Source organism: Oncorhynchus mykiss, chromosome 15, assembly GCF_057628025.1.
Source record: "Oncorhynchus mykiss isolate SJ-2025 chromosome 15, ASM5762802v1, whole genome shotgun sequence".
In the NCBI taxonomy this organism is placed as follows: Eukaryota; Metazoa; Chordata; class Actinopteri; order Salmoniformes; family Salmonidae; genus Oncorhynchus; species Oncorhynchus mykiss.
The window spans coordinates 62,837,197-62,853,631 of record NC_143036.1 but is presented as its reverse complement, the minus strand read 5'-3'; the positions used below and the strand labels follow the sequence as shown (position 1 = coordinate 62,853,631).

Below are 16,435 nucleotides of genomic sequence, written 5' to 3'. Positions count from 1 at the left end.
GTTTAATTTTTGGAATGACAATTCCAAATTCAAGATTTGACTGAAATACACAATGCATAGTTAAATGTGAAATGGCCAAGCTGAAAAGATCACTCATGGCCACTAGGTATTCACGTGTGATGACAGGAAGCTTACAGAGTGATGCTCAAGGTCCCCCACTGCAGACGTGGGATGAGATGCTGAAGTTAACTAGGTTTTCATTTAGTGGCTGTAGTTCTGAAATACCATTTAAAATCTGAAGCAAGCCTAACATACTCCTGCTATTATGCTTATTCACTTCAGCCATTTCAACAACCCTGTTCTAGTCTAGCAATTAATTGAATGTATTTGGGCGAAACGAAGAGGATAGTGTTTAACTACTAAAAAAGGTAGACAAAATGGCATTGCCACAAGCAGCACCGCAGATAGAGGAGCGATGCAAGACTGCCCTCATAGGTCACCATCTGCACAGGTTTGCTTCACGCCGTTCACAGCGTGGTTGCCACGGGACCAAAACAGCTGAGCCTCATGCTTCAACGCTCTTGGTTGTGGAAATATACCCCATATGCCGGCTACTTTCTGCATCTACATCCTATCGCAGTCTACCTTTAAAACACTTTCCAAGTAGAGCTTGGTCATTAATGAAACTATTACATCAAGCAAGTTTAAAGAAACAGGCCATAAACATTTTCTCCCTCAACTTTATTACATGAAAATGTACAGAGGTTAACGGTAAGACTTCTGGTAGCGAGCACGGGCTCCTGGTCCACCGAACTTCTTGGACTCGCAGCGACGAGGGTCGGCAACCAGCAGGGTCCTGTCGTACTGGATCAGGATGTCCTTGATCTCCTTCTTGGAGGCCTCATCCACATCTGGCGGGATATTAACAGGGCGGGTTAGTTATTGAACCATTTTTCTTGACCAAATGGAAACGCAGCAATCACGCACCCACCATCATCCGAAAGGGATTAAAACCCAACACAGCAATATTGCTTCCTGCAAAAATTAGTCCAAAGTAACACTCAAATATTTTATCAACAGAGGCAATATTCCATTGAAAACAAGATTATGCATTATTTCGTGTACATTAAAATTATTCTCTTACATTTCTGGTAGTATGCGACCAGGGCTTTGGAGATGGACTGACGAATAGCTGCAAGGAGAAGGCACAGCGTAAGACAAACGGACATATTCAGTCAAGTACAGTTATTTCAAATCAAGGCATCAGTTTCTACTGAGATGATATAGCTAAACTGAAGTAGAGCAGTTGTAAAAACAAGTCACCGTAGATCTGTGCGACATGTCCACCACCCTTCACTCGGACTCGGATGTCAACTCCAGCAAAACGCTCCTTGCCCAGCAGCAGCACTGGCTCCAGCAGCTACAACAGAGAGGAACTTTGTCAAGGACGCACACAATGTCTATATCCTGCAGACACACATGCAGCAAGTAAACACAACCAGACATTTAGCTGTATGAAGACCCATGTTGAACTTGGGCTTAGTAAACCAACAGCAGCTCTATAAGAAGCCACGGTACACAAACATGAAATAGTTAGCAACTCTTTCCTAAGGGACAAATTCACTAGAAGGGGACTGGTCCAACTCAAGGTGTCAAAATGCATCCCCTCACCAACAAAATGTCTTCCCCCTCATGACCCTCCACTTGTACAGTAAAATAAACGGAACCCCCCCCCCCCCCAGAATTAACTCAATCATGTTTGCGGCAAATGACAACCCTGTGTTTCTAAACGTGGATATCGACTGCCACTTCACCATGGTTTGTGGCACAATCAATGCTACAGGTCTATGAGCCAGAAGGTTGGGGGTTCGCTGACTACCAGGCAAGCTCTTCTCTCCCTGCCAGTCACATTACACTAAGATCAGAGCCAGCTGCAAACAATCAGCTAGTGGTAAACAGACTAAACATTTTGAAGCCATATTTATAAATATTTAAAATAGAGTGCCTTTGGAAAGTATTCAGACAAATTGACCTTTTCCACATTTTGTTACGTTACAGCCCCATTCTAAAATGGATAAAAAAAATTCTCAGCAATCTACACAATATCCCATAATGACAAAGCAAATTTCTGCAGCATTGAAGACAGCAAAGAACACTGTGGCCTCCATCATTCTTAAAATGGAAGACGTTTGGAACCACCAAGACTGTTCCTAGAGCTGGCCTCCTGGCCAAACTGAGTAATCAGTGGAGAAGGGCCATGGTCAGGGAGGTGTTCAAGTACCCAATAGTCACTGACAGAGATCTAGAGTTCCTCTGTGGAGATGGGAGAACCCTCCAGAAGGACAACCATCTTTGCAGTGCTCCACCAATCAGGCCTTATAGTAGAGTGGCCATACGGAAGCTACTCCTCAGTAAAAGGCACATGACAGTCCACTTGGAGTTTGCTAAAAAGGAACCTAAAGACTCAGACCATGAGAAAGATTATCTGGTCTGAAACCAAGATTGAACTCTTTGGCCTTAATGCTAAGTGTCACGTCTGGAGGAAACCTGGCACCATCCCTATGGCAAAGCATGGTTATGGCAGCATCATGCTGTTGGGATGTTTTTCAGCGGCAGGGACTGGGAGACTAGTTCTGAGTTCAGCAAACTTCAGAGTTCCTTGATGAAAACCTGCTGCAGATGGCTCAGGACCTCAGACTGCGGCCAGGGTTCACCTTCCAACAGGACAATGACCCTAAGCACATAGCCAAGACAACGCAGGAGTGAATATTCTAAAATCTCCATAAAAACAAAGCGATTTCAGTTTCCTTCATGAAAATGTGTAGCCGGACAACATACCAGGGAAAATGGTTAAATTTACCGGACATCCAAATGTATTCAGATCCGACCTGGCACAGCCAGCTTTAATACACAAGGGATATTGGCCAAATGAGAAAACACCATTCCTTGTGTGTTTCGATTGTAGCATATGCCAAACCTTACACACTATTTTTTGTATTGTTTTTAAGGCTACTTTCAGTTCAGCTGGCAGATTTGAGCACTAACTGTATCAGGGATTTGCACGCATAGGCGTCATAACACACTGGGGTTATTCCTAAAAAAAACTAGGACTAACCCCAGAAGACAGCGAGAGATATGCCGGTGGCATGCTACCACACCAACATGCATTTCTTTATGGCAGAAGGCTACTGCATCTACAGATAGACGCAAAGGAGGCTTATGCATTAATTTTCAAACAGAATATATATATATATTTTTTTTATACAAAGAATTAGATTATGGGTTAACACTGGTAGGCCTGAGTGTTCCTCACCTCAAGTTCACCTGTCAGTCAGTTGGCGCACCACCTTCATATAATAGGCCTGCATTAGCTAAAGCTTAATAATAGCCACACCATACAACACTGTTTTATTGTAATATCAAAAGTCAAGCCATTGTTCATAAAGATATCAGCAGAAGAGCAAATCCCTTATTTTGGACAACAGTCCATTTCGATCTGCCTTTAAGGACTCACCTTGTACTGGAGTGTGGCTGGCTCAATCATCTCAAGGGGTCTGCCATTCACCTTGATAAGGCCATTCCCCCTCTTGCAGTGAGCAACAGCAGTGGCTGTTTTCTGCAAAGAGATGTGTAACCTTTATTTAACTAGGCAAGTCAGTTAAGAACATATTCTTATTTACAATGACAGCCTACCTGGGAACAGTGGGTTAACTGCCTTGTTATGGGCAGAACGGCAGATTTTTTTTTTTAGACCTTGTCGGTTCAGGGATTCGATTCAGCAACCTTTCAGTTACTGGCCCAAAACTAACCACTAGGCTATCTGCCGCCCCAAAATATACAGTAATGTTAACCTAGCAAATGGTTGTGTTCACTAATTACACGTGCACTTTTCTATGAAGCAGGTGTGGCTAAACAGAGCATTAACATTACAAACAAATGTTTTACACCCCCAAAAAAGGCATTCAGGGGATTGCTGATTAACAGTACTATTATAAGCAACACTAATTAGCCGGCCAATGTATTAACCAAACACTGAGGTACATCATGAGGGATGAGTGGACCAAGTCACGGCAACTCGCTAGCTACAGTACAATTAGTTAAAGACGATGTAATAAAAAATAAATAAACACGACTCTAGTTTAACTAATGCTGTATTGTGGCATAATGAATCAGCGAACAAACGTTAGCTACCTCACAACATCAAACAATTGGCGTTGATTTAGCTGAACATTCTTTCCGGCATAAAATTAGCTAAATGATTAACGCAGCTAGCAGGCCGCAACATTTGTAGCTATTCATATCAATATGCCACTGGCTGCAATCAAGGTAGATTTAGACGTTTGACAATAAAGTTGTCAAATTGACGGTCACTTGCATTTCCAAATGTAAATGTATAATTTGAGGGGGGGGGGGGGGGGTCAAATACAAATTGCTGGTCTATTTGGCTAACATGGCTGAACTAGCTAGCTAACGTCAGTTTGTTGGCTCAACACGTGGAATAAATTCAGAGTTTACTCACTTTGCGTCCGAAAACCTGGACAGATTGCAGAGGACCTTTGGCCGGCATGTTTCTGAAACAATTAAATCACAATGATTACCTTCAAAAAATAATGAATATATTATGTTTTTGCATTTGTAACTGAGCTCAAGCGGGAACATACCCTCTTCAGCTTTAGTGCCGTACGAAAAGACCGAAAGGGGGTTTCATACACCGAAAATCAGGGGCAGTAGCACGACAGTTTGTGGCTTTGCAATGCATTTACGACAATTGCAGGCAGAGAGAAAAAGACGATAATCTGGTCTGAAACTTCTCCACAATTCATTTTTATTTTGTAGCAACAAAATGTATCACGTATTTTGATAATTTAAGTAAAATATTTGTATTTTACATGTTTAATTAATTTAGTCATAATGTCAATTTGGCCCATGAATTTACATTTTTGCAAAATTAGAAATTCATGGCCCAAATTATTTACATTGTCGGAATGAATTATGGCTGATTAATTAAACATTGTCTGTCAGAAAAATAAAACAAATATATATATAAATACGGTCTGACTGAAAAATATTTATGTCCAGAAGAGGCCACTGTACGAACACGTTTTTCAGAGGATGAAAGAAATTGTAGATTAACTTTTTGGTTTCCCACTTTCCGCACCACAGAGGCGCTGCATTTCAAACACATTAATAGACACACCCTCCTCCATTTACCCTCGCCTTTTTCCCTTGGAGGAATCCCCAAGGCCGTCTTTGCTGTCCAAACAATTAGCAAAGCAAGGTAAATTAGCAACGTAAGACCCTTAGCCCTCGTTTGTGATCATACAACTCCGTTCCCTCTGGACGCTGAAACGCCCCATAATTCAATTCGCGATGATTTCTTAACGGATGTACAAAGTCAGCCAAAATGTAAAACCAACATCAATATGGAGAAGTCAACATACAGGTGTAAGTAAAAACAAATGTAAATAAGTTAGACATTTTGCTACTAATGCACATGATGGCACAAACACGTATCGTAAAAGTAATTGTTTTTTAGTTAGCTTTTGGAAACTATCTAGCGCATACAACTTTCCCTGACATCACACTTATACATAGTAATTTTCGATTTACCTGATATTGTCGGATGGCTAGCATGCTTTGTCTTCTAGCCAAGATATGAAATGCAGTCAAATGGCTGTAGCGCATATAAAGCACACATACAACAGTTCCATGATCACTGAAAACAACCATGGGACGAACGAGTGGCACATTTCCGGACAAGGGCAGTCAACTCATAAATTAATTTGAGGGCTGAGGGGAAATGTCTGTCTTATGTGTTTGGAACGCAAAAATGGTAAAGTTTATCATTAGAGCCTTTGTAGGAGCATCGTTAAATCTCCGAGCTGTTTCACAAAACCATTGCTCTTAATCTAACGCCTGGCACAGACCACTTGTAGAAAAGGTAACATTACGTGCTTTTTTTTTGGCCTAAAAATATAATTACATGATTTCTGTCACCGAGGATAACTTCAAAACAAAGAAGACTACAAATACAAAGTTGCCAATGTTTTGGCAACTGATCCAAACAGGCATGTATAAAGAAAGACCTGATTCAAATTAGTAGCATTAGGTTAGCTAGCTAACATTGCCATTAAATCACCTACAAGCTGATCGGGGATTTCTAGATGGCCAAATTGCAGAGAATGTGGCGAACTGGGATTTGGCAAACATTTCGATTGTTTCAATAAAAACAATATTGACACAAAGCGTTAACTAGATATTTACATTTTGATTTACGTATTTCGAAATTTAAACTTGGTATCAAACCTTTTTTAGACATGATCGACATAAAAAAAAATTGGTCGGGAATGGGCATCCATATTCCTAGTTGATCACCAAACATTTCTGGGAAAAAAAACAATGATAAAGTCAAAATGCAGAACAGTACGAAGAGAGGCAAACTGCTTCCCCAATAGCAATACCCACCGCCACCTGAAATCCACGCTCATGCAATGTTGCTAATGAGCCGAAACACATCATCAGGTGTGTTTGTCTCGTGCCGGACTGCTGTCAAATCAAAGGCCCTCCTTCAATATAAAGTTGTTGTTGATGAAAATGTGTCAGTTTGACACTTTCATGGGTTTGGAGTAATAACATGTTCAACTACTTAAGACACCGGCTCGAATATAGGTTGTGTCTTTAGATTATTTTTTTTAAACGAAGGGAGAATGTTTAACTTCCCAAACCCCGGCCTGGTCTGCTTGGCAAGCGTTTCCAGAAGTCTGGAGATGTTTCGCCTCGGTTTAGAAACTGTGATAAAGCCTTGCGTTTATTTTTGGTTTAGTGATGTTGGCAGTAGGTGCACTTGATTATGTGGCCCTATCGCCGGGAAGGCAAAAATTGTCGCATTTTGAACCATTTCATGTGTCTGAAGGTAGTACTCCGTCTACCTGGCAGCCCAGAGATCAAATCAATAGCACCTATAGGTCTAACGCTGGTCAATCAGATAGATCAGATCACCGCGTCTGCCCAGTTTCCTCGAGCCATAGACTGTAAAAAGAAGCCTCGAACACATAGCAAAATGGATACTTGACATTTTAAAAACTTTAAAAACTGACTAGAGAGAGACTCAAAAAATACAGCAAAGAGCTGCTGTTTTTATGAGTAAGTTCATGTTTAATTTGTTATTCCCAACTGTCAACACTTTGTTCAACACGTATGAGCCATAAAATGTGCATTCTCCACACTTCCTCTCGCTTACAACCAGCACTTCAGCTATAATGAATGAGTATAGTAAAGTGTTTCGATAAGCTTGTATTGTTATTAGTAGTGGCGTGTCTTTTTTAATATCGAGGACTATTTAACTTTCTCTGGTCATAGGATTAACAACATTAATTGGTGCATGAGGCATAAATAATGCAGTACAACTTGAGTTTTGCCATTAGCTGGAAGACTGTTCCTTTTTCTCAACAGAGGGAGAGAGGAGTGACTGTGAGTTGGGTGAGAAGAAGCCTCACCACTGCTCCCTCCCCTCAGACAGACCATCAGATGCAGGTGTAGCGTGGTTCATTCTGCGTTGTGTACTTTTAATTAGGACGCTGCCACAACTGAAGGTCTGCTAGTTGTATTATTTTTATTTGCCCTACACACGAAGAGACAACACACATTATGTTGACCCTTGGCGCAGTCCTAGCTCTCAGGCACCTTGCTAGCCGAAGGTCAGGCAAAAGAGCGCCAAAAGGATATAACAGGTGCTGCGTGCACACATTCAATGGACAACAGCACACCATACAATACAAGTAAAATGATACAGAACATAATTCGGACAAAATAAAAGACATACCTGCACACGAAGAGACAACACACATTATGTGCACATGGACACTCACTCAAACACTGTCCCAAGTACTCACAAGTTACAATAGATACCCTAATTAGCGAGCTTTGTGAAACTTGTTAACATAAATCTTTATATTTTCCACATTGTAACAAACTTATGGTAGCATAACAAGTACATTGTGTAACATTACCACAGTTTATATTGAACAATTTCGGAGCCAAGGACAACGTACCTTGATAGCCGAAGGTCAGGCAAAAGAGAAAAATAAGGGGGTACGGAAATACAGATAACCCGCGATGGGCCAAACCAAAATATACAAAACTTTTACAATCACATGTATGTACAATATTGATATGAAAAAGTGTTTGTACACCAAAGAAAAACATTAGCTATGCAGCTGTAATTAACAAAAAAAACACTGAATTATTATAATAAAATTATTAACATCCCCTCTTGACCTGGCCTATTTGAATTGGTCCTTGTGTGCAATTTGGTGCATAATCTAGGGGAACAACATCACACTGCTACACAGGCCATCAGTCCAAGTAAAAAAAATATAGAGTACCAGTCTTAACACACCTACTCATTCAAGGGTTTCTCTTTATTTGTACTACTTTCTACATTGTAGAATAATAGTGAAGACATCAAAACTATGAAATAACACATGGAATCATGTAGAAACCAAAAAAGTGTTAAACAAATAAAAAAAACACTTTGCACACTCTTGGCATTCTCAACCAGCTTCACTTGGAATGCTTTTTCAACAGTCTTGAAGGAGTTCCCACATGCTGAGCACTTGTTCGCTGCTTTTCCTTCACTCTGCGGTCCAACTCATCCCAAAGCATCTCAATTGGGTTGAGGTCAGGTGATTGTGGAGGCCAGGTCATCTGATGCAGCACTCCACTCTTTCTTGGTCAAATAGCCCTTACACAGCCTGGAGGTGTCTTGGGTCATTGTCCTGTTGAAAAACAAATGATAGTCCCTCTAAGCGCATACCAGATGGGATGGAATTCACTGTCAGTGAATTCTAAATAAATCACTGACAGTGTCACCAGCAAAGCACCTCCCACAACATCACACCTTCTCCTCCACGGTGGGAAACAGTGCATGTGTATGCAGTGATCATCCATTCACCTACTCTGCGTCAAAGACACAGCGGTTGAAACCAAAAATCTCACATTTGGACTCGTCAGACCAAAGGACAGATTTCCACTGGTCTAATGTCCATTGCTTGTGTTTCTTGGCCCAAGAAAGTCTCTTCTTATTGGTGTGCTTCAGTAGTGGTTTCTTTTAGAGGTCGACCGATTATGATTTTTCAATACCGATTATTGGAGGACTAAAGAAGCCGATACCGTTTAATCGGCCATTTTTTTTTTTTACTAATTTTATTTGTAATAATGACAATTACAACAGTACTGAATGTACACTTATTTTAACGTAATATAATACATCAATAAAATCAATTTAGCCTCAAATAAATAATGTAACGTGTTCAATTAGGTTTAAATAATGCAAAAACAAAGTGTTGGAGAAGGTAGAAGTGCAATATGTGCTATGTAAGAAAGCTAACGTTTAAGTTCCTTGCTCAGAACATGAGAACATATGAAAGCTGGTGGTTCCTTTTAACATGAGTCTTCAATAAGAAAGTAAGAAGTTTTAGGTTGTAGTTATAGGAATTATAGGACTATTTCCCTCTATACCATTTGTATTTCATTAACCTTTGCCTATTGGATGTTCTTCTAGGCACTTTAGTATTGCCTGTGTAACAGTATAGTTTCCGTCCCTCTCCTTGCTCCTCCCTGGGCTCGAACCAGGAACACAACGACAACAGCCACCCTCGAAGCAGCATTACCCATGCAGAGCAAGGGGAACAACCACTCCAAGGCTCAGAGCGAGTGACGTTTGAAACGCTATTAGCGTGCGCTAACTAGCTAGCCATTTCACTTCGGTTACATGTTGAAGGAATTGTAATTCCTTTGTTTTAATTCCCAATTAAAATTAAACACGGTCAATTCTTAAGAATTTGTAAGACCCTTATTTTTTAGGAATGGACAGAGCCCCGGTCTTAAAGTCAAGTAACAGCATTTATTCAAGAGAGTACTGAGTACATACACATTTTACCACAGGTTATAAACTGAAAATGACGTCAGCGTTTTCTAAATGTTCCGTCTCTTCTTGACACTGGTAGAAAGGCTCTATAGCTCTCAAGCCTTCCCTCCTCGCCTAGAGCCAAGGTCAGTCAGTGTAGATAAGCATTCTAGACAGTCTGGAGATATAGTTCATTCATTTGTACCAAGGAACAGACCGTCATTGTTCTAAACTCTTGACCACATTCACTACATTCCATTCCATACTGGGATCAAGAGAGAAAATTCATACATGTACAGTAGCATAATAGTATTCTGATTAGTTCATCCTGATTGAAATGTATACATAATTAGTCATTATAGATAAAAATTCCCTTAACATTACACCAGCCGCATCTCGGGAGTTGATAGGCTTGAAGTCATAAACAGCGCAATGCTTGACGCACAACGAGGAGCTGCTGGCAAAACGCCCGAAAGTGCTGTTTGAATTAATGTTTACGTGCCTGCTTCTGCCTACCACCGCTCAGTCAGATACTTGTATGCTCAGATTATATGCAACGCAGGACACGCTAGATAATATCTAGTAATATCAACCATGTGTAGTTAACTAGTGATTATGATTGATTGTTTTTTATAATAAATTTAACTAGCTAGCAACTTACCTTGGCTTACTGCATTCGCATAACAGGCAGTCTCCTTGTGGAGTGCAACGAGAGAGAGGCAGGTCGTTATATTAGTGTTACGAATCCCTTTTGGCCCGACAGTCTAGGGGGGATGGTAATGAGACCCGTAACATAACTCATGCAAATTATAATTGTGACAAAGTAAAAGTGAGAACAAAATAACCACGACAACTGAAATCTACCGTCAAGCTCAAGGTTTATTTGTAAACACACGGTAATGGGGGGGAGCAGGAAAAGGGGCTGAGCTGGACCCAAGGAAATAAACAATAAGTATTCAAAAACACCCCTAAGCTAGACTAGCCTACTTTAACAACAGCTAACTAACCAAAAATACAGTGGGTGGTCCGCCCAGTTCTAACTAGTGTATTTAACAAAGTCTACCTACGGGTAGTGTATGCCCATGGGTGACTTGTCTTGGTTTACCCTTTTCCCACCAGCAAACAAAGAAACACCATAACCAAGACAATACTCATAGGTGATGACAAAGTGCTATGGAGGTGCTCAAACAAAAGAGGTTAAGACACAAAGAGAGTAAAACACAGAGACCTACAGACATGGCATTTACAGAGAGATTGAGCTCTAGAGCAAACAACTGATGGGATTTTTAAACCAAGGGAAAGGAACTGTGATAGGGTAGGAAACAGGAGGAGGTGTGTCTTCTGATTGTTGATTGGATTGGTGACTGATTGGGGAGTGATGATTTTCACCTGTGAGGGGAGAAGGAGAGAAAAGAAACACACACACACAGGATACACACACAGGATACTTGTATCCGTAACAACTAGTTAACTGTAAGGTTGCAAGATTGGATCCCCCGAGCTGACAAGGTGAAAATCTGTCATTCTGCCCCTGAACGAGGCAGTTAACCCACCGTTCCTAGGCCGTCATTGAAAATAAGAATGTGTTCTTAACTGACTTGCCTAGTTAAATAAAGATTAAATAAAGGTCTAAAAAAACTACCAATTTCCGGTTGTTATGAAAACTTGAAATCGGCCCTAATTAATCGCCCATTCCGATTAATCGGTCGACCTCTAGTTTCTTTGCAGCAATTCGACCATGAAGGCCTGATTCACACAGTCTCCTCTGAACAGTTGATGTTGAGATGTGCCTGTTACTCTGTGAATTTATTTGGTCTGCAATCTGAGGTGCAGTTAACTCTAATGAACTTATCCTCTGTTTCTCTTCTGTTTACCACCCCTAACTTGTCACAGCACAACTGATTGGCTTACACGCATTAAGAAGGAAAGAAATAACACAAATGTAACTTTTAACAAGGCACACCTGTTAATTTAAATGCATTCCAGGTGACTATCTCATGAAGCTGGTTGAGAGAATGCCAAACATGTGCAAAGCTATCATCAAGGCAAAGGCTGGGTACTTTGAAGAATCGCAAATATAAAATACGTTTTGAATTGAACACTTTTGGTTACTACATGAATTCATGTGTTATTTAATAGTTTTGATGTCTTCACTATTATTCTACAATGTATAAAATAGAAAAAATAAAGAAAAACCCTTGAATGAGTAGGTGTGTCCAAACTTTTGACTGGTACTGTATATTTTATGATCGTTCAATCATGCCACACGAGTAGTAGGTTACGAGAAGTAACCCTTTCAGGGTTCGTACAGTCATGAAATTCCTGGAAAAGTAATGGCATTTTTAAATGTATTTTTCCAGGCCTGGAAAAGTTTTGCAAAATGATAGAAGTCATGGAAAATAATTAAATAATTTCTGTTAATTTATTTCGGAAGTTTCTTAATATTTTATCAATCAAATACAAATCTACATATCAACCAGGATCGGAATTACACTTTAGCACAGGAATCATCAACTATACTGAACAAAAATATAAATGCAACATGTAAGTGTTGGTTCCATGTTTCATGAGTTGAAATAAAATATCCCAGAAATTGTTCACACGCACAAAAAGCAGATTTCTCTCAAATGTTGTTGACAAATTTGTTTACATCCTTGTTAGTGAGCATTTCTCCCTTTCCAAAATAATCCATCCACCTGACACGTGTGGCATATCAAGAAACTGATTAAACAGCATGATCATTACACAGCCTTGTGCTGTGGACAATAAAAGGCCACGCAGTTCTGTCACACAACACTATGCCAAAGATGTCTCAAGTTTTGAGGGAACGTGCAATTGGCACGACTGCAGGAATTTCCACCAGGATCTTGACCTGACTGCAGTTCGGCGTTATAACCGACATCAGTGGGAAAACGCTGCATGATGCAAAGGGTGGTCACCAAATACTGACTCGTTTTATGATCCATGCCCTACTTTTTTTAAGGTATCTGTGACCAACAGATGCATATCTGTATTCCCAGTCATGTGAAATCCATAGATTAGTGCCTAATAAATTCATTTCAAATGACTGATATCCTTATATGAATGTTACTCATTAAATTCTTTGAAATTGTAGCATATTGCTTTTGTAATGTTGTTCAGTGTAGATTCATTCACATAAAAACATTTCTTGAGTGGATGGTCACAGGTCCAAAACATAATTACAAATCATTTGTAGACTGCAAATTGACCGCAAGCATCCCAAACAGATATCATATTTGGCTAAAACCTCGTAATTTCAAACTTGCAACTTGCTTACAAAAACAAAACTTGGAGGCCAAATAAAACCACTGCCAGTTGGGGAACCCTGTAGTAGACCAATAGCCACGGCTCTGACTGAAGGCAAAATATAGGCTAACAGCAATGGTAGACCAATAGCCACGGCTCTGACCGAAGGCAAAATATAGGCTAACAGCAATGGTAGACCAATAGCCACAGCTCTGACCGAAGGCAAAATATAGGCTAACAGCAATGGTAGACCAATAGCCACGGCTCTGACCGAAGGCAAAATATAGGCTAACAGCAATGGTAGACCAATAGCCACGGCTCTGACCGAAGGCAAAATATAGGCTAACAGCAATGGTGAGTGGAAGTTCCAGAACTTTATTAAATCTTCTCCCAGTAGACATAATGGAGAGATTGGCCGTTTGGCATTTTGGGCAAATGCCAGATGAGCTGGCCCATTTTTAGCCCAATAGGCCTGGTGAACTTGTTTTTGTGTGCAGATGAATATATTAGTTTGATTCAAATGTTTACATGCTTTGCAAGAAGAACGATTTCCATAATAATCGTGTTTACATGGACACATCTGAAATCAGGAGTTGGTGAGTGTAGGAGCGATGCAAAGCAAACCCATAACATTTGTTCTCCACAATATCAAGAAGAGTCTGAGAATTTGCTCTCTTATGCATCTTGCTAATATTCCTTTAGGTATCAGAGTCATATCTTACAATGGCCGCCCAACAGTGACTAGCTATGGACTTGACCTGTGAGCTCATAGAGACAGACGAGCTCATCCAGATCTCATGGCAGAAGAGTACCAGGGGTTACCGTGCCAACTACAACTTCTTCCTCATCACTCCTAGCTATAATCCATCACATGTCAAAGGGCGAGGGGACAGGGTGGGCTTCATTGGGAACACCACAGCACTGGTGGGCTCTGTCCGACTGGGGGATGTGTTCCTGACTGATGAGGGCGTTTACACCTGCATCTACATTGAGTTCCCCAGTGGGCCATACAAGACAAAGCTCCACCTCAATGTCAAAAGTAAGAGGTTATTTATCATGTATTTCCCCAATGGAATGAATCGTTTGATACAATTATGTTAAGGGTGTTCCTTTACCTGCTATTCAAGGGTTAGGTTTTAAAGTATTGTCAATGTGTTTTTTTCCCCAATAGTTCCTCCTGTGATTTCAGTTGCTGTGGATACTTTCCGTGGTTGCTGAGGGGCATGAGAGCATCTTGGCCACATGCACAGCGGCTACTGCCAAGCCCCCTGCTGAGGTAGTGCAAGGCAACCACTGAGTCTGACAACCTCAACCAACACTATACTGAACCCAGACGACACCGCCACGGTGAGGGTCCACCTGAAGGTAGAGCCCTCCAGAGTCATGCACCAACAGGAGGTTCAGTGCCTGGTGAACCACATCACTCAGAGCCAGCAGAAAGCTGACCCCTACCAGCTAGATGTACACTGTGAGTATTCTGAATGACAACAGCCGCAGTGTTTCTACTCCATATTAGACACAACAGTAACAGCACAGAAATAATGTGATACAACTTTTTGCCTGTTCTACAGACAAAGAATTCGGTCAAAATCATTAGCACCCCAGGCACCTGCGTTTCAGTGTTTAGTAGACGCCAACCCCCCCCCCCCCCCCCCAACAGAGTTCACATGGAAGAGGTCAGTTGTTCACAGTATTTAATTTCCCCCAACCCATTTTCTAAGGATCAGTGTCTACATCTATGTTTTGTTATGTGTCTACATTTGTCTTAGACTGAATAAATCAAACCTCAGTGAGACTGGGGGCTTGTTGGAGTTAGTGAAGGTGGGCCCTGACTTCAGTGGTCTGTACAGCTGTGAGGTGTCCAACCCATACGGAGCAGCATCTGGTTTCCTGTATGTGCATAAAGGTAATGACGTGTGTAACTTAGCCGTCTTGACATTTAATTCATTTATTTGAAGCATACGTTCTGCAGAACTTGAATGTACACTGCCTGTACAAAACATTAGGAACACCTTCCTAATATTGAGTTGCACCCCCCTTTACCCTCAGAATAGCCTCAATCCGTTGGGGCATGGACTCTACATACAAAGGTGTCGAAACCGTTCCACAGGGATGCTGGCCCATGTTGACTCCAATGCTTCCCACAGTTGTGTGAAGTTGGCTGGATGTCCTTTGGGTGGTAGACCATTCTTAGTGCACATGGGAAACTGTTGCGCACGAAAAACCCAGCAGCGTTGCAGATCTTGACACACTCAAACCGGTGCTCCTGGCACCTACTACCGTATCCTGTTTTAAAGGCAGTTACATCTTTTGTCTTGCCCATTCACGCTTTGAATGGCACACATACACAGTCCATGTCCCAATTGTCTCAAGGCTTAAAAATCCTTCTTTAACCAGTCTCCTCCCCTTCATATACACTGATTTAAGTGGGTTTAAGAAGTGACATCAATAAGGGATCATAGCTTTCACCTGTTTAGTCTGTCATGGAAAGAGCAGATGTTCCTAATGTTTTGTACACTCAGTGTTTTATCTCCAGCTCTGTTTTCAACACAAAATTATGTTCCATTATTGTTACTTATAATTTTTAAGAAAGGGTAGATTGTTGGAAAGTGAAGGTTCTGTTTTTCCTATTTGCAGTTGATCAGCGCTCCATTGTACCAGTAGCCTTGTGGGTTTTCCTCCCCTTCCTCCTCCTCTTCCTCTGTGATGGAACTGTATCTCTCTGGACGTTATTTTCCAGAGGACCCCTGAGAGAGAGGTAGCATTGTGCAACTTCAGGACAAACAGTGTACACACACCTTTATTGACAAGTATCATTAGGTTCTGCTGCTGTGTCTAAAATTATATTTACAGTGCCTTTCAGAAAGTATTCACACATCTTGACTTGTTCCACATTTTGTTGTTACAGCCTGAATTCAAAATTGATTACATTTAGATTAAAAAAATAAAAAAAGGCAGAAATGTAATATCCCTTTGAGCTGGTTATTAATTACACTTTGGGTGGTGTATCAATACACCCTGTCGCTACAAAGGTACAGGCATCCTTCCTAACTCAGTCGCCGTAGAGGAAGGACACCACTCTGGGATTTCACAATGAGGCCAATGGTGACTTTAAAAGAGTTACAGAGTTAAATGGCTGTGATAGGAGAAAATTGAGGATGGATAACAACATTGTAGTTAATCCACAATACTAAACTAATTGACAGAGTGAAAATAATAAATCCTGTACATAATAAAAAAATCAAAAACATGCATCCTGTTTGCAACAAGGCACTAAAGTAGTACTGCAAAAATGTGCAATGGAATTACATTTTTGTCCTG

General features: G+C 40.8%; 2 protein-coding genes and 1 long non-coding RNA gene across 5 annotated transcripts; 1 reads left to right on the top strand and 2 right to left on the bottom strand.

The window, feature by feature from the left end:
• Positions 1-662: 662 nt before the first annotated feature.
• On the bottom strand, positions 663-5,720 carry rps16 (ribosomal protein S16). Of its 2 annotated transcripts, none has more exons than XM_090200713.1 (6): positions 5,551-5,720; positions 4,460-4,511; positions 3,455-3,556; positions 1,264-1,360; positions 1,085-1,132; positions 663-851 (listed from the first exon to the last, which is right to left on the bottom strand). In XM_090200713.1, exons 2-6 carry the CDS (start codon positions 4,505-4,507, stop codon positions 706-708), a joined length of 441 nt encoding a protein of 146 aa, XP_090056839.1. In that variant the 5' UTR covers positions 4,508-4,511; positions 5,551-5,720; the 3' UTR covers positions 663-705. The 2 variants fall into 2 exon arrangements, with proteins under 2 accessions (XP_090056839.1, XP_021419541.1); XM_021563866.3 differs by lacking the exon at positions 5,551-5,720 and adding an exon at positions 4,602-4,996.
• LOC149978144 (nectin-1-like) lies at positions 5,303-14,582 on the top strand. Of its 2 annotated transcripts, XM_090200714.1 has the most exons (3): positions 5,303-5,385; positions 13,817-14,153; positions 14,286-14,582. In XM_090200714.1, exons 2-3 carry the CDS (start codon positions 13,862-13,864, stop codon positions 14,330-14,332), a joined length of 339 nt encoding a protein of 112 aa, XP_090056840.1. In that variant the 5' UTR covers positions 5,303-5,385; positions 13,817-13,861; the 3' UTR covers positions 14,333-14,582. The 2 variants fall into 2 exon arrangements, with proteins under 2 accessions (XP_090056840.1, XP_090056841.1); XM_090200715.1 differs by lacking the exon at positions 5,303-5,385 and having other exon boundaries at positions 11,939-14,153.
• Positions 11,127-15,861, bottom strand: LOC149978143 (uncharacterized). The gene is made up of 3 exons (XR_016486838.1): positions 15,773-15,861; positions 14,900-15,004; positions 11,127-11,236 (listed from the first exon to the last, which is right to left on the bottom strand). It is a non-coding gene; the product is annotated as an uncharacterized LOC149978143 (long non-coding RNA).
• Between the last annotated feature and the right edge of the window lie 574 nt (positions 15,862-16,435).